Source organism: Athene noctua, chromosome 1 (genome assembly GCF_965140245.1).
Source record: "Athene noctua chromosome 1, bAthNoc1.hap1.1, whole genome shotgun sequence".
In the NCBI taxonomy this organism is placed as follows: Eukaryota; Metazoa; Chordata; class Aves; order Strigiformes; family Strigidae; genus Athene; species Athene noctua.
The window spans coordinates 190,828,252-190,850,970 of NC_134037.1; the positions used below are offsets into that span (position 1 = coordinate 190,828,252).

Genomic DNA, 22,719 nt, shown 5'->3' on the forward strand with positions numbered 1-22,719 from the left:
GGAGCAAGCATAGCTTAAAAAAAATAATGAACTCCCTCTTTCCGTCCCTCCCTCTCCACTCCCACCCCCCTTTTGTTAGTGGCTTCTTCCCTAAGCATTTTATACTTCTGTGCATCATGGGAGGGAAGTAGCAGTGGCATGTGATGGTATTTTCTAAATTCCTTGTCACGGTTTATAAAGCTCTGCTAATCCAGCATTTGCAGTTGAACCATTTTAGGTACTTTCTCATGAGGGTTACATTAAGGAAAGATGTATTTTTAGATTGGCTGACATCTTATTGTTATGTATGGGTGAGTTTTTCAATACTGAAATCATGTTTTTAGGGCTTGCTTTTTTATGGCAAATTTTTGCTGAGTGAAGAGGAGTTTCTTCCCCTTAACATCATGGCAGTAAAATGCTTTAACCTACAGGAATAAAATTCCCCTTGTGCTATAGCAGAAATAGATTGGACACATTTATTGTGGAGACTTATCTGATTGGAAACATCAAAAGCAAAAGATGAAATCTCACTTATAGGGGGAATTGTATAAATGCTTAGTGTATCCGAATATTCATCTGCATGTATTCTTTTGAGGTTTTAACAGTTCTCTCCCCTGTTGATGCCCCAGACCGCTTTTCTCTGTGTGGAGAGCTATGGAAATGCACACGTTGTACTAGAGGGATGCAGCTTTAGGCTCTCCAGCTGGTGGGGTGTGTTTGGAGTTTAACCTTTTAGCCAGCTCTGATCTAATAGGAGGACTGTGTTGGGTATTAGGAGTCTAATCATTAGCCAGGTGTTTGTTTTAGTTTGTGTTCACAGAAAGCATGGCTGAGAGCATTTGAAAGGAGCCCTCCTCCACAAAATGAACACAAGCCCACGGTCCTTAGAACAGAGCTTCCTGGACTGAAGGATGGCTGAGGCCGGGGGACCCTCCAGAGCAGGGTGACCTGCAGCGGGTTGCTCAGGGATGTGTCCAGTCAGTTCTCAAACATCTCCAAGGGCAGAGACTCCACAGCCTCTCTGTAGTGAAGCCTCAACCACCCTCAGAGTAGTGAATATTTTTCTGATGTTTAAATGGGATTTCCTGTTCGTGCCCATTACCCCTAGTCCTGTCACTGGGCACCACTGAGCAGACTTGTTGGCTCCATCATCTTTACTCCCCCCATCAGTTACTTAGGCTTGTGGATGTGATGCCCCCGAGCCTTCTCTTCTCCAGGCTGAACAGTCCCACCTCTCAGTCTGTCCTCATAGGAAAGATGCCAGTCCCTTAATCATCTTCGAAGCCCACTGCTGGACTCTCCCATATATCTCTCCTGTACTGGGGAGCCCACCAGTGGACCCAGCACTCTGGCTGTGTCTTACCTGTGCTGATCACCTCCCTCCACCTGCTGGTAGTGCTCTGCCTAATGCACCCCCAATGGCTGTTGGCTGCCTTTTCCAACCTAGATGATTCTGTGACATACTGCTGGCTCGTGGCCAGCTTCTTGTTTGTCAGGACCCTCAAGATAAGAAAAAAACCCAAACCCCAAATCCACTTTCTGCAGTTCAGGATGTTCTGCTGTATAGTTTTGTCACACAGACGGAGACAGAAGTTCAGGCATGTGGGAAATACAACTGAACCTTTAACTAAATTTCAGCACTGGCAACTTCTTGAATTTTCACATTGCAGAAATAAATTTCTGGTTATAACTTTCTGTGGCTGTTGAAGCATGATAAAATTTATGTACTTTCCTATGTGTGAGTATTTTAACATATGCAGTTTCTCACTTTGTTCAGGAGTTGCTTGATTCAGAAAGTTGGGTTTGTATCACTAGGTGTCTCTTGTTATGACCTAGATAATCTCTTCTGAGCCTGCTTTCAGGTTTTTCTTTCATAGTGCAACAATTCTGGACCTATAAGGGTTTGTAAAGTACATCTAAGGCATCCACGAAAGGTGGCCAAGAATTGTTAACCTGTTGCCAAATTTGCATTTGCTATATATCAGTCTCAAATCCAGTTTTTAAATTTCTAAGACAAAAGTTCTAAACATGTTGACAACTGGTGTTTATATATAAAGATTTACAACATAAGTAAAAATGTGTATCTTCTTTCCTGATCTCTTCTAAAGATGTAAGTCCTTTTATGAGACTAAAATCCTCCAAGAGCTTGGTAGTTTCGTGAACTTTGAATTCCTAGCAGTTTCTTTGTGCAATGCCATGTATTGCAGTATCTGGCACTGACCTGCGTGGATGACTGGGGCAGGATCTGCACTGAAGGGATGGTCTATGTTCTTCCTGGGTACTGGTGAAGGAAGGTTTTCTGTTACAGCTGATGTGTGTGGAGTTGAGAGTCTAACAGTATCCTGACTTTCATGCGTGTATTAGAGAGAATGGAAACTGTGAAGAAGAGAAGGAAACACAACAGGACCTTCTGCAAGAAAGGTTGACAAGATTCCCCTTTAGAATTAAATTCCAGGATATTAGGAGAACAACCTACTTACAGAAATGGAGGATGTTAGGTTAGCTAACTCCTCTTTGATCCACAGCTTCAGCAAACAGTTCCTAAATCCCTACACAGCACCAGACTGTACAGTTGTGTTTGCTTTGAAGAGATAGTCATTAATATGGCACAGCACACAATCCTATTTATACAACTCTGGAATAATTTTCCATGAGGTTGCATCCCAGACTTAGATTTGCTTTGATCTTGTGTACAGCTAAGGGGTTCAGGAAAGAGAGATCCTTATTAATTAGTGGCAGAGAACAGTAACTGCTGAAGACTGAGTTTTTTTGTAGTTTAGTCCTCAGATACTTAAAACACCTATTATGAGCTGAAAATTGAAGTAACTTGTTTCAGGTTTTTTGTACATAAAATGGACTATATAAAAATAGAAGCTGTGCTTCAAATTCAGGGATCTGAACATTAGCATTGACTACTCTTTTATACTGTGTAAACAGAAAAATACAAAAGAGGAAATGTTCATGGCTTTATAAATGGTAAGTGAAAGATGCCTGGTGATTAAAAAAAAAAAAGTGTTTACAAGTTTTTCTTGCTAATACAGAGATTTTGGTTGAAGTTCCTGTCTTACGAAAGGGAAGCTTTGTATTTTAACTCCCTGGAAAGAGAGTGAAATATGAAGTTGTTGTTTTATTTTTAACATGCTTTAAAATGTTGTTTAAATGAGATTATTATAAAGAAGCAGTCAGATGAAATTGTCATTAATCATTTCTGTTCTCTCATTCCAGGCATTAAATCTGGCATATTCCAGCATCTACAGCAACTACAGGAATTTTGTTGGTCCCCCTCACTTTAAAGTCATCTGTAGACTTCTTGGGTATCAGGGTATTGCTGTGGTGATGGAGGAGTTGCTGAAAGTTGTCAAGAGCCTGGTATGCCAATTGTCTCATTTTCTGCTATTCCAAATGGTTTCTGGTAGGAAATGTCTCAAGAAAAAAAAAGTGAAAGTAAGATCTCAGATAAAACTAATTAAAATGTTACTTCATTTGAAGTTCAATATAAGCTGTTTTTGAGAGTACTCAATGTCTTGTGGAAGCAGTAGATGATGTGCCGTGGTAGCCTGAGCAGTGTTTTGAAAACCTGTGCTGTTAGGTCCTGGGTAAACTCTGGAGTATGAATGTTTCAAATTAGTTGATTTCAACTTAAAGATTGTACTGTAAATTCACTTTCTCCATATTTTTGGAGCAGAGCTGTGATGTGCTTTCTGCTTTGCCTAACTTCAGGGTTTTCATTAATAACATCATTGATAGACGACACCTTGATAACAAAGAAGGTTTAATCTCTGTGCTTGATCTAGCAACGGATCGCATCAAGCCTATTTAGAAGAGTGCTCAGACCAAATGCTGAAGAAGTTATCCCTACAGACTGTGTCTTGTATAGGAAAGGGCTTTTCTGTAACTAGGAGGAGGTTGAAGTACTGGCTGTTTGCGGTTTTTTTAGTATCTATGTATATAGGCATAATGCATTGCAGTTAAGTTTAAGCCAAAGAAATTGTCTTTTCCTCCCTGTCCCTGTTGCCTCTAAGGAGCATGTTGCCAGATTAATCCAACTATACCAGGGGATAGCTGTAGCATTCAAAACCTCATTTCAGACACTCAACACATTTGACAGTTTGCTTACAGTAATTCCACAATGTTCTAAGTACATTTTTGATATTCTAGAAAGACTGGAGCTTGCTTGAAGGGGTGATGTGGTCTAATCATCAGGGAAGGAGGAAAACAAAGATATTTTTCATAGTTTGGGGTTGTGTTGGTTTGTTGTTTGGGGGGAGATTTTTTTTTTTTTTTTTTATTTAGATGGTAAATCATCTCAATTCGTTAAAGGTAGCATTGAAAGCTTGGATGTTTATAAAGAAGGCTGAAAGGCCTGGGGGAGGTATCCCGCTGCTGCCTGATGCAGGTGCTCAGATGTAAGGAAACGGATAGGAGTTAGGTGTCTAGTGGGAGGAAGGCAGACTGACTAGGCTGGGACTGTGTCTTAACTGGTATGTCCAGAATAGCCAGTGTGAGCTGTCACAGACATAATGCTGAGGGTTTTTCTCATGTTGCTTTTGAAAGCACCCAAATGTAACCTTTTTTACCAAAAAAAAATAAAGGTTGGTTAGGCAATAGAGACAGTCTGCAAGAGAAGAATATGGTTTCCTCTTTTTCACCTTCCTGGCCTTAGTTGTTGTGCCACTCTTCCTGCAGCAAAAGGTGGCTAATGCCTTATGAAGGAAAATGCAACTGTATTCATTTGAAAAAGTTGCCTTTTTGAAGGTGATGAGTGGCAGAATTAAGCGCAAGATTTTTAGCGCTTGTTCAATTCACGTGTAGTTGGAATGCAATTTGTTGTGAAGTTTCTCAGTTCTGTAACACTGACATGTTTACACACATCTGTTTTCTTGTAGTTACAAGGGACGATTCTTCAGTATGTCAAGACCCTAATGGAAGTGATGCCTAAAATCTGTAGGTTACCAAGGCATGAATATGGTTCTCCAGGTTAGTTCCTGTCTGGTGTTACTGCAGTAGCCTTAATACAATGATACTAATGACTGTATTCTGAATCATGTGTACCTCGATCTTTCCCTCCCTTTCTTCTCTCTCCCAATAATCAGCACAGTCAGGTTTGGATTTTTTTTTCATAACAAGAATCATTCAATGCTCGGCTTTCTGAAAGTATACTACTTAATGAAGTTTTAAGGCTTCTGTAGGGCAAATAAAAGGATGACAGCCTGTATATAGAGAGCCTTATGACATAATTGATCTTAAGCCGGGATGTTCACAGTAGTTTCTATTTCTGGTCTTTTTTCGTAAGTGTGTTGAGCTTTTCCTTCTGCAAGTCAGCCTCTCACACTTGTTTGGTTTAAATGTCTAATTTAGATAACCATGATTCTCTGGAAAAGCCTCTATTCCCTCTTCCTTTGCCCTTATCAAACGTAAGATAAAAGGTCTGATACTGCTGAGGGGTGAACTGGTCCTGCTAGAATAGTTATATGAAGGGTGCACCTTACCCACTTAACAGGAGGTATGATAGTTGCAGATGAAGAAATGATTTTGAAAGCTGCTTGCCACTGTGGAGAAATAATTGGCTAATTAGTATTTATCACATTGTTCACTGAAATTCTGAAACTGCTTCCCCCCCACCACCACCTTCAAAATACTCCTCCTCCACAACTTCTAATTAACACAAATTAATCCTTCCATTTGCCACCCACCTCCTGAGTATATCTTTATTTTCCCAGAGTCGCTTAGGTTTATTAAATGCCACTCCAACTGGAAAGAGGTTGGGTTTTTTTCTGCTTCCCACAGATTGCTTGACGTTGATTACCAATGTTAAATGAAATCAAGGACTTACTAAGTGCTTCCTTCCTGTTTTTCTCCCTGGAACGTAAAAATGGATGAATCATGGTAGTTAGCAGTATAAAAATAATCTATCTGAGGTTTTTAGCCATTCATTAAGGTCTGATTGCAAAAGCAGTAGGTATTCTCAAATATAGATTATGCATCACCAGAGTCTATGATGCTACAGGTGACATTAGAAATCTCGTAGTCTCTTACCAAAAATCTTCACCTGTAAGTATTTGGCAGGAGATGTCCAGGAACTTAAGCAGAAACTTTCTCTTGAGGTTAAAAGGCAATCCATCCTATAGGAAAGGCAAAACTTTACGTGGGCAATGGTAGCCTTCACAGAATTGATAAAAACATTTTAAAGTCCTTCATCGTTTCCCTGTTTTGTAGAGATCACAAACTGCTTTGACTTTGTATATACTCTTGCTAAAGAAGTCCTGTATGTTTAGATGCCTACTGTACTGAGAGATCAGAGTAACTCTTGGTTTTATGATGGATGATCGTAGCAACTAGAATTGGACTGGATCTCAAAAACCCACCTGATTCTCTGATCCTTCACTGCCCCTGTTGACAGGTTTTATCTTGACACGTGTATTTTTCCTGTTCTGAACTATCTCTAGCAGTGGACACTTAATAACCTTCTGGAGAGTCTCTTCCAAGAAACGGCAGAGACAGCCTTTATAGCACTGTCACACTACCTTTCCCTCTCCTTTTGAAAACACTAGACAGAAGAGGTGTGTGGAAGCTCAGGGCACCTCCATTCCTCTTTTGCATCACTGAAGAATCGTATTGTGCTCTCTGATGCCTCCCCATCATGGAGCTGTCTGCTCATGGAGCAGCTCTGACCGATAACGGAAAATGTTCTCTGTGATGGGGATGTGTAGATTTTAGCCCTCATCTGGCATCTTAAGAGGAACTGCCAGATTGTAGAAGGGCAGGCTCAAACTGTGCTTGATTGAAATCGCTGTTCTCTCCTTTCTGTGCAGAATTCTCCTCTGTAGTAGTCTTTGCCACATTTTGTTTACTTGGTTTGCCACAGAAAATGCAAGCTAATACATGCCAACTGTTCTCTGTTCCCTCCTCTGCCTCTGAAAGCTTCCTGCAGAAGCTAGTAGTTGTAGTAGTAAGTCTGAGTGCGATGGAGCATGTCTGTGTGCTGCTTCTATTCTTTCATAAGAAATCATTTAATCACTTCTTTATAATTGGCACACACTACACGTACAGACCAAAAATGTGATTCCAATCTACAGCTTAAATATGTAGATTCTCATCTGTCTTGACGTAACGTACGTTTAGCAATTCAGAACTAGTTTCCTGAGTCCATTCTCTATATGCAAAGCAGTTTAATTATGCACAGTAAATAAGTTTCTAGTTATTGCATACACTTCCGACTTTTCACTTGAAGAGCTTTGTTTGGACTGTTGGTTGCAGTTCCTTGAGCCCTACACAATCAGCCCTCTAGACTTGTGGATTTCTCAATGGTGATATATTCCTCCTAAAAGGAGCAGGGTACAGACAGTGACATCAGAGTTGTTCAGGAGTCCTGTTTGCCAATGGGTTTGTTTCCATAGGAACAGTCTAAAGCACTGCGGAACTTGCTCATCTTGTAGTCTTAAAAATATTTTTCTAAAAATACATTAAGCATAAGGATTTTTAAAGGGACCTCTTAAAGTCACTAAAGCTCTTAAAGGAGTAAGCTGATAGGAGTTTTAGCCTGAAATTTCATCTTGGAGGGATCATTTTTCTTATGCTATTTTTTGAGTATATGAATACGACGTTCCTGCTTTTAATAAATGAGTATTTTCATGTCCTGCCACTCTGAAGTGTCACTGGACACGATGGGGAAGCTAATTTGTCAGCTCTGCTGTGAGATGAGACTGAGATTTTTGTCACTGGTATGTCACCCGTCCAAAAGAAAGTTTTTAAAAAAGAAATCAATGAGCTTAGTAAGATATAAACTTGGTGTGAAAGTAGCCTAATTGTGGGTTTTTTTCTAAATACAGCATTTCCGTGTTTCTTCTTTAAAAAAAAAAATAAAAATCAAAGAAACAAAAAAACTAGAGCTGGTGCAAGGCAAAATACTCATTACACCAGGCCATGATCTCTTGAAATCCCCTGTGTTCATACAGCAGTGTGGGGAAGCCTCCCAGTGCCTCATATTGCTGACTGCGGTGTTCCTGTCTCTCCCTGGGTTGATTGTGCTGCTGTCAACGTCTTCTGAGCTGCTCCAGCACACCAACCTGGCAAAAAACAGTCTTCAACCCCTCCTTTTTCTGCAATATTTTGGGTCAGGGTCTAATAGTAACTGGATCTAGCATGGGCTGGGAAGCGTGGTGGAGGACAGTAGTGCCTAGAGGCTGCTGGGGAAGCATCACATGGGTTAAGCAATGCTGCCCATTATCCCAGGTTCTTGATCAAACTTGGATGAGTAGGAGAATAAGTTAATTTCTTGGTGGGGACACGATGGCTTGAGTCCTCATAGGGAAGAATATGAAAGGAATTTTTTCATAGGTTTTTCTGGAACCTGTCCATTGGAGAAAGATTTGGGAGGGAGTCACAGACTATTTGAAAGAATCTGTGGGCTACCCAAATCGTCTGGATTATTGTGAAAGGGCAGTAAGGACTCACTAGGTGTGTGGAACAATAGGATATTTCTTTCTAGCAAAATAAACAGAGCACAGGCTCCATGATCATGATTCCCAGATACATGGATATGATTAAACCTTATGAACATTTCTGTTGAAAGGAATGGCATGGTTGCTAATATGCAGAGGTAATGATTTCTCTTGTGAGCCAAAGAGGTATTCGTAGCTAGCATTTGAAGGTCTGTGTGAAAGTGACCATAAACTAAAGGTCATTATAGCACCCAGTTTCTTGGGAGCAGTTTCGCTGTTGCAGATTAGCAGATTTTACTTGACAATAGTCAAGTCAGTACTCTGCAGAAAATAATCCAAAACACAACTAGACCAAGAATTATCTTCAAGATCTAGTTTGTTGTTAGTCAGCAATTCAGTTCTAGAATTAATAGCTAATTTATGTCCTAATCTCTGAGGAACCAGAATTGTTACAAGCTCTGGAATGTGTTTAATTTGAGTCTGTAGGTGTGAACTGAGATTGTTTTATAGAAAACGAAAGGTGACCAAAGTGAAGAAATCCAACCAGCTTTGCATTGCATGTGTTGATTCAGTCTGACATCCTAAATTAATTACTGTACAGGCTGCACAGCTGAAACCTGGCATCTGCTGTTTGAGAGCTGTTGAGACAGGATTTTGGAAGCAGAGATGGAACCTAATCTTTTACTAATCTTCTATGCTTTACTGGATCTGTTTTATATCAGCAGCCTATGCTTCTGCTGAGATCTGTGTAAATCAGAAACTGAGATTATAACATCGATTATTATGACACCTAACATCATCCCGTCTGCAGGAATAGAGGGGTTAAATTAAAATTGCTTTCTTGAAGAGAAGAAATGAAAAACCTTGATTCATTTGCCTTGAAAAAATGCTATGTATATATAGATAATTTAGTAATTTGTGAATTGTACCCATAAATAAAATTAGGGGAAGCAGGAAGGTTGCATGCAGTGAAGTGAAATAAACTTTCCTAAGACGCTTGTTCTTTTTCCGGGGCTTCAGTATGCAAGCTTAGGCTTTCATAAAAATACAGTTCTGTGTCCTGCACAGTATAAGGAGGTGTAACCAGGAATGCCACTGTTCAAACATTAATGAAAACATGATGATGTATTTCTGCCACAGGACTCCACTGTGGAGCAGATCATGCTTTCGGTGTCATTTCTGTTCCATGAAAAATAGCCTCTGTAGCGCTGTAAACTTTAGCCTGTTTTGCTGGTAAATCAAGCCCTTCATCTAAGGGGAAGTAATGCACTGTTGATGGCAACCTTTGGAACAACTGCATGCTAAACACTGGGTGTATATATTTTCAAAATAATGACAGTTTGTTCGTGAATGTGTATTAGTATATCCGTGTATGGAGACTGGGGCTTTGGGTGATGAAATAAGGTTCTTTGTTAAGGACTTTGAGAGAAACTGTCACCTGGAGTGACCATCAAAGACAATATGTAATTTTTATGGTATGAACTTCAAAACTCTTTGACTTCTGCTATCCTGCTGCTTTTGGATGGACTTACTGTCTTGCGCTGGTTTCAGTCACACCTGCAGTATGAGTTTCTTGCTGATTGTCACAATCCTCTGTGCTGCTCCTGGTTTCTCTCTGTGCCATCTTGCTCCTTTATATTTGCTGTATGTGACATGGGTTATTCTCAGGATTTCACTGCCCACATAGCATTGGAAAGATGATGAGAAAATTTTATCAGACATCAATCTCTTTTCTGAAATCCCACAAAATCCACAGGCCAGATGGGGGATTGAGTGGAGTCTGAAACCCCTCCTCTTTTCCATCCCTGTCATGACTGATGGTTGTTACCCTTTGCAGTAGCAGAACCATCCTTGCTGCTGTGATCAGCTTCTATTTCTCACCAAGTTGCTCCCCGCTCGCCATACAAGCTAAAGGGAAAAACATCCCCATGTCTGTCCTGCTTGCTCAGACAGTGCTTTCTCACCATGGTGACTATGTGGAGAAGTCTGCAGTTACTCACTGTGTTTCAGGGAGTCTTCCAGCCCTCCTCTTGGTTCACCATCTATCTCTGTGTACATGTCATGGATACTTAGACCAGAAGTGTTGGTAGACATTCTAATTTGATTTCCTCTATGGCACAGTTCTAAGTCCAGGATAACACAATGGACTTTTGTTTCCAGAAAGTCTTGGTATGAGAAAAGTATTGGAATTGACTTCTAGCAGTTGATCCTTAGAAGACCTTTCTTGCAAGGCATGGAAGCCCTTGCATCAGCAGAGAAAAAACAAAGGAAATACTAGGGTGTGTAACTAAAACACACTGTAGACTTGTGGTAAAGCTTGCTTCAATTCCCTCACACTGCATTTTTTTTCCTAGCATCAGGAATTGTGAAAAATCTTCTGTTGTATCACGCTGCCTTTTCAACCTCATCTTTAAAACAAGAGCCCCAGCATTCAGCACTGCAGCATCCCATTGCCATGGTGGGCAGGTTTGTTTAAACAATAAACCTAAGAGCTCACTGGTGCTCAAACACCTGGGAATTGCAATTGGCCTTTATACTGAACACTGACAGTCTTTTCCAGAGGTTTTTCATTACATAGTTCCCATGTTACGGGAAGGAGGGAGTTGGTGTTGCACTGGCATGACTTGTTTGCTTTTTAGCTAGATTTAAATGTTTTTCTCTGAATAAATCAAGCTCAGCAAGCACTCGCTACATCTGACCCTTCTCCATTAGTTTTTCAGTTCTGTTTTTCTGTTGAGTCATTAAACTACTAAAGTTAGCTCTGAAATGTATGTCTGCTGAACGCATGTGGGAACGCTCATTTACTGCAGATTTTCTATTGACAAACAGTTCTTTGAGATGTATCAGATTCAGCCTTGCATCCCCTTGCCATGCACTTTACTGATGTTTCTTTCGTGTTACTAATTTTAATGACATGAGGCTTCCAGTAGAAGTGTGTGGATTAGCTACACAGTTCCCTCCTTCACTGTACGTTTTCAAGTTGTTCTGCTGAATTTGAGGGATTTCCTTGGAATAGATACACTTCAGGCTGTACTTCATGTTTGTGCACTCCCCTCTCAGCCATTGCCTTGCTGGGTAAATACTGAAGCCTAATCTCCTGCATGGGAAGTGTTTATCTGTTGTGTCCAAGGAACACATGGGAAGGTGGTGGGGGGCATCTGTGCTCTCTTTCCTTGTCTCCTCTCAATTGCTTTAGATGGGATTGGGTGGTGATTTAACTGTCTGACTTAATTCAATGTAATGGAAATGAACTGCCATATGTAGCATGCAATTCAGAAGCTTTGCATAATGTATTTTCCTCTGTCACTGGTCGAGGTTTTTGGTGGCATTTTAAAAGGGCCAGGCTTGTGTGGACAGATGGAAAAATGCTGATAAAAATTGACTTGGAAAAAGCCAGATTGCTGTCTGACCTGCTGTAGTTCTCTGCTTTTCCTTGCCCATCCTGCACATTGCTTTAACCTCCACGGTGCTAACCTTCTCTGCAGAGGCTTGGGATTTCCTGGGCTTGTCTCTAACCAAGGGACTGCACAACCTTTCTGGGCGGGGGGGAAAGGAGCTGGAAATACACCAGCATGTTATGCATTACCATTGTTTGGGACAGGTTTGGTGGAAAAGACATATGTTTATGTAAATTATGTGGTTTTGAAAATCATAATTTTAGCTGGGTTTTAACAGCTTTTGGCAAAACTTGACAGAAACAGTGTTCTGACTGTGCTTGTCAGCAGGATCTGATGTACCCTTGCCAGCAGAGCTTGACTTGTGATTCCTGTATTTAATTGTTTTGTGAGGTTGCAGATCACCTCTGGCTATCTGTGACACTGACAGAGTCATAGCCTGACACCACCCCTGTTCCCTGTACCTGTAGCGCTGACTCCTTTCTGCCTCTGTCATCCTTGAAAATAATATTGAATGTGCTGGTTAGTGTGGCAGGTTGGGGGACAGAGGCTGGAACAGGACTAATAGCAGACCAGAGCCCTAGTCTCTCTTCCCGCTCCTGGAATTTATTTTCTTATCTCTTATACTGGTTCTCTTTTCTAGGAATGAGAAGCTAGGCATTCTATTTTGCATGATTTGTCCAGTTAAAAAGGTCAGCACACCACTGGCTTAACACTTTGTAACCTTTGATTTTTAATGTATTTAAATACTGCTCCTTTCAGTTTTCTCTAGGCTGCACGTCTGAAGATCAAAAAAATTTCACGTGCTGATACACAGAGAGAGAACTATAAACCTGCACCCTCCATTAGTTGTGCTCTGATACTGTGTATTTATGCCTATTCGATGCAACCTTTGAATAGGCAGATTGGTTAGAAAATTGGTACGCTTTTGAGGCAGAAAGAAAAATTAATCCTGATCCTTTTGACTCTTATCCACATGATCAGAATCTTTTGTCTGCTTTTACAAGGTAACAGGTCTGCCTGTGTGATCATCACTAGATTCTGTTCTGGCTCCTCAGATTTAATTTTTTTTCTTCTCTTTTGATTTCAGGTATCTTGGAGTTTTTTCACCATCAGTTGAAGGACATTGTTGAATATGCTGAACTGAAGACCGTCTGCTTCCAGAATTTGCGGGAAGTGGGAAATGCCGTCCTGTTTTGTCTCCTCATTGAACAGAGTCTGGTAGGTGCCTGCTGGGATAGTTTGAAAACCCATCTGTTTCTCAAAATGTACTATCAAATTTTTGTTACTAATGTCATAAATAACAAGGCTGAAATCTGCAAGCTTGCTATTGCTGGTGGGCAGATGGGTAGCAACAGTTTCCCGCTCCGATCTCTTATAGTCTTGGAGGGGCTGTGAGGTGGCAGGGATGCCTGACTTTGCTGGATGAGAGACCTTGCCTCATTTATGGTGCCTGAGGATCAAATATTGTGACTTTTGTCATAAATTACGATCACATACAGTACTCCTGCAGTCAGTCATGGGGTGGTTACTTTCTTATGTCAATGAGTTGTGCATCTGGTACTGTTGTTTTCCTTTCCTGCTTGTCATTCCTGTTGTCATCTGAAACATCACAGAGTTAATGTGGACAGCCTTGGACATCCTTCTTGCCATTTGGATGGCTACCAGCAGCGCCCGCTCTGCCAGAAATTCATCTGTCCTAGTTTGAGAGAAGCTGTGAAACATGTCCAGTCTTTCAGATGCTTCCTATAAGCCTAGCCTCTACCTTACAGCGTGCAAAGCTGCCTGCTGTTGAGGGCATGGTGCTCTTTATCCCTACCTCTCGTTTTCTTTTCTCGCTCTTCCACGTTATAATTATCTGCTGTTTAAACAAATGGCCAGACGTGTCATTTCTTTGTCTTCATGCTTTTGGGTGCTTACAGAGGGAAAGGTGGGTGTTGCTTATGGACCAGCAAAGCAACAGGTGTGCTGTCTTCCTTTCCTCTACCTGGGTTATGCCTTTGGGACTTGGGTGGGGAGTCTCCTCCCTGTCTGTGCACAGAGGGCGATCTGCCCATGCTGTGCAAGCACATGCTGCTGCTGAGGCTGGGCTGCCCATCGCCTTGAGATCTCTCCTGACTGCAAACCAGCTACGGCATTTCCTCAGCAAGCTGGCTGGGGGCCTGCCTCTCTACAAAAATAAATTCTCATGTAAGACTCCTTTTCTAGGGTGTGTTAAAGCTGTTGATGTTAGATAAGGTAATGAAGACACGCTGTTCCTCAGAGTGCTGCTCATGGTGTTAGCGGATCCCTCTCTTGTGGTGGAGAGTAATTGGAAGGCCAGGTGACAAGCAGCAAACCCATAGTCAGTAATGGGATAGCTGAAACAAAATCAGGAACTGGATTACTTTGGATTCAGACTAGGAGGATGCGTAAGGAAGGGCCAGGCAGGTAAGGGCCCTCACTACCTCCTGGGAGGATTGCCTGAGGGTGTACCAAAGTGACACCAGCACTGGAGGTACCTTCTTTGGGACACTGCCTTGGTGACACTTCCTAGTCATACACCTCTGCTCGCTACCCATCTTGTTTTTGCCCTTGGTGTTGCCCCAATGTCGTATCATGTATTTCAGTATTTTTCTACTGTGGTCATCCATCATAGCTAAACTAGACTCTACCCTGGTACAAAACGTAGGTCTGTAGTGCATCTCTGCTAGTGGTTGGGTCTTGTTAATCTTGACTTCCTAGCACATGTATTTTCGTGGTGTTGGCATCAAGGAATTAGACCTGGGAAAGGTACACAAGCCCCGGTACTCCAGCCTTGCCAAGGGTGTGGCTGATGAACATCTAACACTAGTGGTGAATGATTACAAATGAGCAGGGACTTCACTCCAAAAACGAGGAGAGGGGTTTATCATGTCATGTGTCATCTTTTGGTCATCTCTGCATTTTCTCTGCACATACGTACAGCAGCCAGGATCCAGGAGACGTGTCTTCTTTCACTCTGTCCCTAAAGATGTAAAGTACGTCCTGAGAGGTGGTTCACCGCTGCTGTCCTGTGTCTCAGCCCGCCTGGCGGGCAGATGCCCCCACCATGATACCAGGTTGTGGGTATAGGGCTGGTAAAAATAACCAAGAAGTGAGTCATCTTCGCCACTCTTTGTCTGTGCAGGGGCCGTCTGCTGCTTTCACTCCGCAATTACTCACCCTGTATTAGTCCTTTTAATAAATACCCTGTCCTTTAAGAACTGCCAGCTGAGGGTGGGAGGAGAGCTGCTGGAGTTTATTTGGGAATCCAGGGTAACCTGGTGAAATCAATCCATCTTTGGGAGCGATCCAAAGAAGAGAGCGAGGGCTGGGAGCAGCTCCATGCAGTGGCGATGGAGGCTGCCTGCCCTCTGGTGTTTCTATGAGGGTGTGCTTTTGGGAGCCTGATTTGGGGATTCTTCCATCCTAAATGCCTCATTTCCTTTTTGTTCCAGTCACTAGAGGAAGTGTGTGACCTGTTGCATGCGGCGCCATTCCAAAATATCCTGCCCAGAGTTCACGTCAAAGGTATCGACTAAGTGAAAACACCTTCCTGGGGTAATGGTTTCCAGTTTTCTTGCCTGTTGCTGCAGTTTCTGTGACTGTCCCCAGCCATCCTTTACAACACTGCTGTTAATTACGGGACAGAGGTAACGGATTCAGGCCTGATTGCCTGGCTGAAAAATATATGCTGCTTAGTGAGGCTCAGTGCAAATTACAAGAGGAGGAGGATGAGGATGCCCTGACAGGAAAACATGGGATAGATACCCAGGATAGTATTACCCCTCAATGTGGGTGTGGTGAGAGGCTTTTCCAAAGGTGCTCTTTAGCTTATGTGATTGTCAGTTACGTGGGGTGGGCTTGATCATACAGAGTATAGGAAGTCTGTCATCAGAGTGAGTAAATACAAGTGGTCCCTGGTCCCAGGAGACTTTTCAGGTGCGTTTTTACTAAACTGGGCATGCAGTGGTGAATCTTTGGAGGATTGCTTCCTTTGGTATCTGCTTTCCTCACCATCATCAGATGATGAGCTTTTTTCCCCCCCTCACGCTTCTTTCTGTGTTGTTCCTCTTGTCTCCTTTCCTCTCTGTTTCTCACTGCCAGAGCAGCTGATCTGTTCTGCTCAGAGAAATCCTCTTGGCTAAAAATCTTTGCGAATATGTCCAAGCTCACAATTAGCTACTTGCATGTCTGCATAAAACCAACCAGACCATTGTAAAACAGTATTTTGCCATTTGCCAGAGAACATTTCCTACTTGCCAGTGATTAGGAGGTGCCAGCTGCTTTTTTAAGCCTTGCTACACATAAAATTCCACCCTCATTATACCCCACCTTCTAGAGTCAAGCATTTTATGGATGATAAGGACAATTTTCTTGGCTTAGTACAAGTGGGAGTCAAGTATGTTCACAGCAGCAGCATAATAGAGCCTTATATTCTTTCTTGAATTAATTAACTGTATTCTACTACAAATCCTTTCTTTTTGCATATGCAATGCAACATTTTAGAATATATATTTGAAGATTAACCAGCTATTTAGAAGTAAAATTATCTATAAAAATGATACACCCAGTTTTCTTCTGCACTGAATAAAGACTGTGTGAAAATAAGAATTTTCTTGGTTAATTGCAATTTATCAACGCTCTGTTTTGGTTTTTTCCTTTCAGAGGGTGAAAGACTTGATGCTAAAATGAAGAGACTGGAATCAAAATATGCTCCACTACATCTTGTTCCCCTCATTGAAAGACTGGGCACACCTCAGGTAATCTCTCTCATTTGTGTCAGAAGCAATTCCAAGAAACTTCTGAGCGCTAGAAAGCCTGTCCTTTCACATGTGCTGTGTCAGAACCTTTACATCCAGCTTGTTCACGCAACAGGATGATTTTTTTTTTTTTTTTTTAGATCTATGGATCTGGTAAAGCTATTAAAGCTCAGAAGCTTAAAACATTTGAGACTGGGGTGGAGGTGACATGTCTTTGGGAAAAAATTTGTATGTCTGTTGCTATGTGATACCTTCTCAGCATAAGGGCCAGCCTAGGAGGTCTTAATGCAAATTCCACCAAAAGCCATCAGTTTTCTTGTGCATGTGTATATATTTTTTTTAAAAACTATTTATTCCTCTTTCAGCCAGACGATTAGAAACTCTTGGAAAATCAGCTGGCATTTGAGCTGAGCTCTCCTGGAAACAGTGACGAAAAAGAACGTTCTTGAACTGCCTTTGCAGTTTCAGCACTATTTTCCTTTCTCTCAGTGTGAGGGATGCATTCATTCCCTGCTAACCTTAGCAGTTTACAAGCAATTGAGATGTGAATAGTAGAAGCTAAGAGCAGAGTGCTCTGAAGCAGACTTCAGACTGCTTTCGTTGGCATAGGTGCTGCAGTTTGGTAGGTGCTGCTGCAGCAGGAGAGAGCTCTCAGTGTGAAGGCACAAGCTGGGACAAGCCTTAATTGGCTTTGCCCCTATGGATTTTGTCTGAGCCTTTTTGTGCTGCCTGTGGAGCTTTCCCATCTCTGACAGCAGCAGTTAAGGGAGCCGTGCAGCAGAGCACAGGGAGGAGCTACTGCCCATACTAGCAGCACAGCATTGAACTCTTTGGTTTTGCTTTCTGCCTCCATTCAGGAAAAGAGTTCTTTAATAGTCCTTGGGACTAGTCCCAGATTAGCATTACTGCAATTAGTGTTACCTTCCAGCCTCTTGGCTTGAAAAGGCTTTTACAGTTTTCTCCCAATTTTTTTTTCACTAAACTGAACTTCAGGTAAGCAGCCTCTGACCTCACTTGAAGTCAGAAAAAATTTCTGCTAGAATAAACCAAGTGAAAGTGAAAAACATGTTTGTTTGTTTTTTTCTAAAGAATGTGTTGTGGTCATGTGGCTTTTAGCAGGATTCTGCACTTTGTCGCCCTTAGCAAATAGCAATCGCAAGGGAAGGGGACTTGCTGACCAAAGAACGTCTCTGCTGCGGCCTGTCCATGTTTGAGGTTATCCTGACGAGGATCCGCTCCTTCCTGGACGATCCCATCTGGCGCGGGCCCCTGCCCAGCAATGGGGTGATGCACGTGGATGAGTGCGTGGAATTCCATCGCCTCTGGAGCGCGATGCAGTTTGTCTACTGCATCCCCGTGGGAACGCACGAGTTCACTGTGGAGTACGTACTGCCCAGCTGCCAGCAGTTTGCCTGCAGGCAACAGCACTCTGCTTGTCACTGGCCAGGGGGCCTAGAATGGAGGCGTTTGTTCGCCCATCTGCAAGAGCTCAGTGTGAAAACAAGGGAGAGGGTTGCAGTTGCTGGGAGGGGCTCATAATCCATGAACACAGATATTATTGTATCGTTATTGAAAATAACCTTCTATTTTAAAGTACTGCCAGTGTATAATGAATGAGCCCATGACAAACAGGCCCTAGAACACATATTTCAATAGTAGTCAGACCCCCACGGATGGTGAACTTCAATATAAAATAGCTGAACATTCGTGCATATATTTCTAACAAGTATTTTTTCTCTGAATTAAGAACGAGCACTTGGAAGTTAACATGATTAACACGAGTTACCTAGGAACTGTGGTTCTTGGTTTTGTTAATTTTGGTAATACCCTTATTTTGAAAAACCGTTGAGCTGTAATGTGCTTTCACTGAGCAATTATGGAGGCAACAGCATAGGACATTTGCCTCCTTTCATGCCTGCAGCCCAAAGAAGCAGAGTGGTGTTGAATTCCCACTTTTGTTTCCTTTGCAAATCAAATGTAATGCTGCTGGAGTCTCATGGGGAGTAAATGTTTTTGGAGTAATTGCTTTGTGTAAAACTGAGAGGGGGGAACTTTTTTTTTTGTTAAGCATCCATTTGCATTGCTTGTGGTATCTGGAAAGAGAATTTACTAGAGATTTTGCAGTATTTTCTAGATTAATGTCTAACATACTCGGTTTTTAGTATGATGGCTGATTAGTGAGCATTTCCTGTGGATATGTTTCTGAAGACTTAGGTGGAACGTGCTTTACATGGTGTGTTTCCTGTCTCAGGCAGTGCTTTGGAGACGGCTTGCACTGGGCTGGTTGTATGATCATCGTGCTTCTGGGACAGCAGCGTCGCTTTGATGTGCTGGATTTCTGCTACCACCTGTTGAAAGTCCAAAAGCATGATGGCAAAGACGAGGTTATAAAGAATGTGGTGAGTTGGAAACATCTGGTCTGTATTTGCTGCAGTGAAAAAGACAACACTAGATCAGAGCTGTTTGTACTCAGATGTAGTGTAGATGTAGCAATTGCTTTTTAGAGTGAAATGCTGAAAATGAGGGCACTGGGGGCTTTAGGAGCAAAAGATTAAAGGCATTAGTACTGGAGTTTGGCGACTGGTTAGTAAGAATTCGGATTTCCTCCATATGTGGGATTTTCTTAATGCTTTCCATCTCATCTAAGTGCATTCGGATTTTGACAAGGCTGCTGTAAATTGCCCTTCTTTGCATATAAAGCAGGACTGTCAAAAACCAAAATGCACCTTGGATTTTCACTGGATTAGCAGTGGAAGGGAAGCATTCATAACATTGCTGGGAGAGGTGAGGCAATAGCATTTGCTGCTTTTGTGTCTAAGGCTTTTTATCTCCAAAGCTAATTCCTCTGTGTCTGTTTTTGATGTTGCAGCCTTTGAAGAAAATGGTTGAGAGAATTCGCAAGTTCCAGATTCTGAATGATGAAATAATTGCTATTTTGGACAAGTATTTGAAGTCTGGCGATGGAGAGAGCACACCCGTGGAACACGTGCGCTGCTTCCAGCCACCTATTCATCAGTCCCTTGCCAGCAACTAGACTTCCCACCTAACAATACTTTTTGCAGCTATTTAGGCTGAAAGTATGAGGAAAAAACCAACAAACGAACCCCACACCAGCAGTTCCAGGGAATACTCTCATCAGCATTTTTCAGTATGCCTGTGCCATTTGAGTGGTGCACTGTCCTCTTCAGTCTCCAAGCACAGTAACTGTATACAATCCATACTTATTTTTCTAGACTAAAATTTTATACACTGACTAAAAACTTGTGACTGTAAAAGATTTTTGAAATCTCTTTGCATTCCTGTACTGAGGTGGCAATTTTTGACTGGACTGATGTAATTTTCCCCTGAAGCTGTCAAAATAATAGCTGTGGAGGATAAGAAACTGAGTTCTGTAGGGAAAAAAAAAATCAGAAATCAATTCCTAATTGTTTGTATTAGAGCATAATTGCTTAATTAGCCTTTATTAAAAAACAAACAACCAACAAACTCTGCTGGTGCTTTGTGAATAATTTTTCTAGTCAGTTGATTATTTTTTCTCTATGTAAAACTATTCTCTGAGATCAGTAATTATGGAAATGAAGGCTAATTAAGGTGATTGTTTCAAAGTTATTTAACATGGAGGTGACTGATAGTATTCTGATCTTTTAAAAAGGCAGTAGTTTGATTGAAATGGGACTGTTTACTTTTTCCTAATGAGAGCTTCTAACACAATTTCTATTTTTGATTGGCGAGACATACCTGTGTACCAAAATACATGTTTACAAGTGACAAGGAATTCTCGTTTACAGGAATCTTGACTACAGTGATCAGGTGTAATCTATCCCAGTACAGAAGCTCTAACGATGTTAATCATGATTTACTTATGGAAAGTATTTGTTTAATTACACTTACTGTATCATGCAAACACTGCATCAGTAAAATTGTTTGTAAAACTTTGCAACTGTAAAATCTGAATTTTAAAGCAACCTCTTAAGCCGAAAGTAGTAACTCCTGCTTGCTTACTGCAGGATCCTGGCAGCGCTTTTCAGTTGGCCATCAGCATCAACCCAAAAAGAAAAGTGAGTTAAGATGGCTGGAACACATACAGATGGATAATAACCCATTTTACCCAGGATATGGATTTCTGGAGATGGTATTTGGTTAATGTTTCTAACCCCCAGTGGGAAACCAAGAACATATCCCTTTGAGAACCCCTTTTTCTCCCTTCCTTCTTACTAGTTCAAGGTTAGTTTCCAGCACATCTCTTGTCCTGCTTAGCTCTTTTCAACTGTTTCACAGCAATGGAATTGAGTCCAGTAATGGGTAGAAACAAGCATCTGACGGAGGAGGTACACAAGAGATAAGGAATGTGGAGGTACTGGGGTGGTAGGGAACTGGATTTGTAAGGAAAGAAATTAACTGAAATTCCTCTGCAAAAGAGAGGATAGAGATTTGCCAGGCACTCTATAAGCGAGTTTCTACTACCGCTGTTTTTCCCATGATATCTGTGCTCAAGAGCTGCCGTTGTGGTGGGAGCGCACAGGAGGCTGCCCAGTGCATGGGATACGCAAGTAGGAAACACTTGTGCTTTACTACACCAGCTTGTTGCAGGATTTCTTTCACAAGGTGCTTAACAGACAGTTTTCTTAAAGAAATGTTTCTTTATAGTTCTCAGAAGACTTCTAGTCATCCAAATACTTCCCTATGCTTCAGGCTTCAATTAAGGAAACGAACAACTTCCTTAATTTGTTGAGATAATCACTGGTTTTCAGATAAGTCTCACAGACCTGAGGCTTTGGCTTGGCACTGTGGTTAATTAATAAAGCCTGGTTTTATGTTCAAGAGCAATTTAAAAATAACTAATGATGAAAGTTCCAATTCCTACCAGTTAACTTTTAGAAGTAAGAGAATTGGTCTCTAAGTACTAGCATTAGTATGTATTTTATGATCACTTTTGTCCATTTAGTATAAGAGAATTCAAACATTAGTCTTATGAGATGTCTGTTTCACATTTTTCAAAGGTAGGTTGCTTTTTTTTTCAAACAGGATTATTAGACTTGATGGGAGCTAAAACCTCTTCATCTGGTGTATCTGCTTCTCCTACCTAAAAGGAAAAATGCAGCAAGGTGCACAAAAGCCTTAATTTTTTCATTATTTCTCATCAAAAACTGGGTCTTGAGGCCAAAGTACCTACTGCAACGTGAAGTAACAGACTCCACCACCTGAAGTTGTAACCTGCTGTTTGGATAAGCTGCTGCTCTGGTACTGGAGGAGGCAGCCTGGAGTTTGGTGACCGGGGCAGTTTAGCTGCTCCCTGGTCCTGTGCTCTTTGCTGCCTCAGCGTTCAAGGGTGGTGTTTCCATGACTGAGAGCTGCTGGTATCATGTCTTAAAATTAGGTAGAAGTTCAAGTCCCATTCTTCAACCAGCATTTAAAGAAGCTTTTTCTGGCTTGACACCTTCGCCCCTCCTGCATGTATGACATGTACCAAAGGAAGGCAGCAGTTAGTTGCAGAGGTGGGAACTGTTTTTTGACCTAGTAATAATTATACTCTTAAACAGTAAACCCCTAAAACTGACACCTTACAGTAGTAACTGGTTGTTTCTGTCCCAAATAATTTCTAACCTTCACATCTATAGTAAAAATGTGCTTATCACTATTTTCTGCCTTTGCAAACTTAAATTACCACCCTACCTGTCTCACCCCTTTTTTAAGCAATGACATTATGTTGCAATTTTTGGCCCTTTTTAAAAAACTTACTGGCTGTGACACCATTACTGTAAACAAAACTACAGTTCTGGGAATTGCAGCTGTAACATCAAAAACGCAGCACAGCTCTACTGTGCCAGGGCAGCACAGCAGAGAGACAGAACCTGACCTCTTCTACAGAAGAGGGAATAGCTTTCTTTGGTTACTATTAACAACTCCAATCCTTCCTCCTGCATAACCTGGCATGGCAGGAGCTCCTGCCTTGTTGTTGGTGCCAGCCAATTATGCTATTTGGTAAGGTCGGGGGGATGCAAGTTTAGCATACAGCTGTAGTTAAGCAGTACTTTCAAAGGATGTCTTGCTTGGTTGTAGCTTTCCCTTTCCTCTTTTACAAACAGGGACAGCTCCTCTCTGAGTATGTTTACAGTCCCTCAGTGTTCAGTCAGGGATCAA

General features: G+C 41.7%; 1 protein-coding gene across 3 annotated transcripts in view; it reads left to right on the forward strand.

The window, feature by feature from the left end:
• The window catches only part of CYFIP1 (cytoplasmic FMR1 interacting protein 1), an 80,358-nt gene extending 59,844 nt beyond the window's left edge, over positions 1-20,514 (forward strand). For all 3 annotated transcript variants that reach the window (XM_074908192.1, XM_074908183.1, XM_074908200.1), the window contains 8 exons: positions 3,205-3,348; positions 4,866-4,956; positions 12,906-13,036; positions 15,274-15,346; positions 16,484-16,578; positions 17,722-17,960; positions 18,830-18,977; positions 19,448-20,514. In XM_074908192.1, coding sequence (XP_074764293.1) covers positions 3,205-3,348; positions 4,866-4,956; positions 12,906-13,036; positions 15,274-15,346; positions 16,484-16,578; positions 17,722-17,960; positions 18,830-18,977; positions 19,448-19,612 — 1,086 coding nt within the window. In that variant the 3' untranslated portion in view covers positions 19,613-20,514. The remainder of the gene's footprint in view (positions 1-3,204; positions 3,349-4,865; positions 4,957-12,905; positions 13,037-15,273; positions 15,347-16,483; positions 16,579-17,721; positions 17,961-18,829; positions 18,978-19,447) is intronic.
• Positions 20,515-22,719: the final 2,205 nt, after the last annotated feature.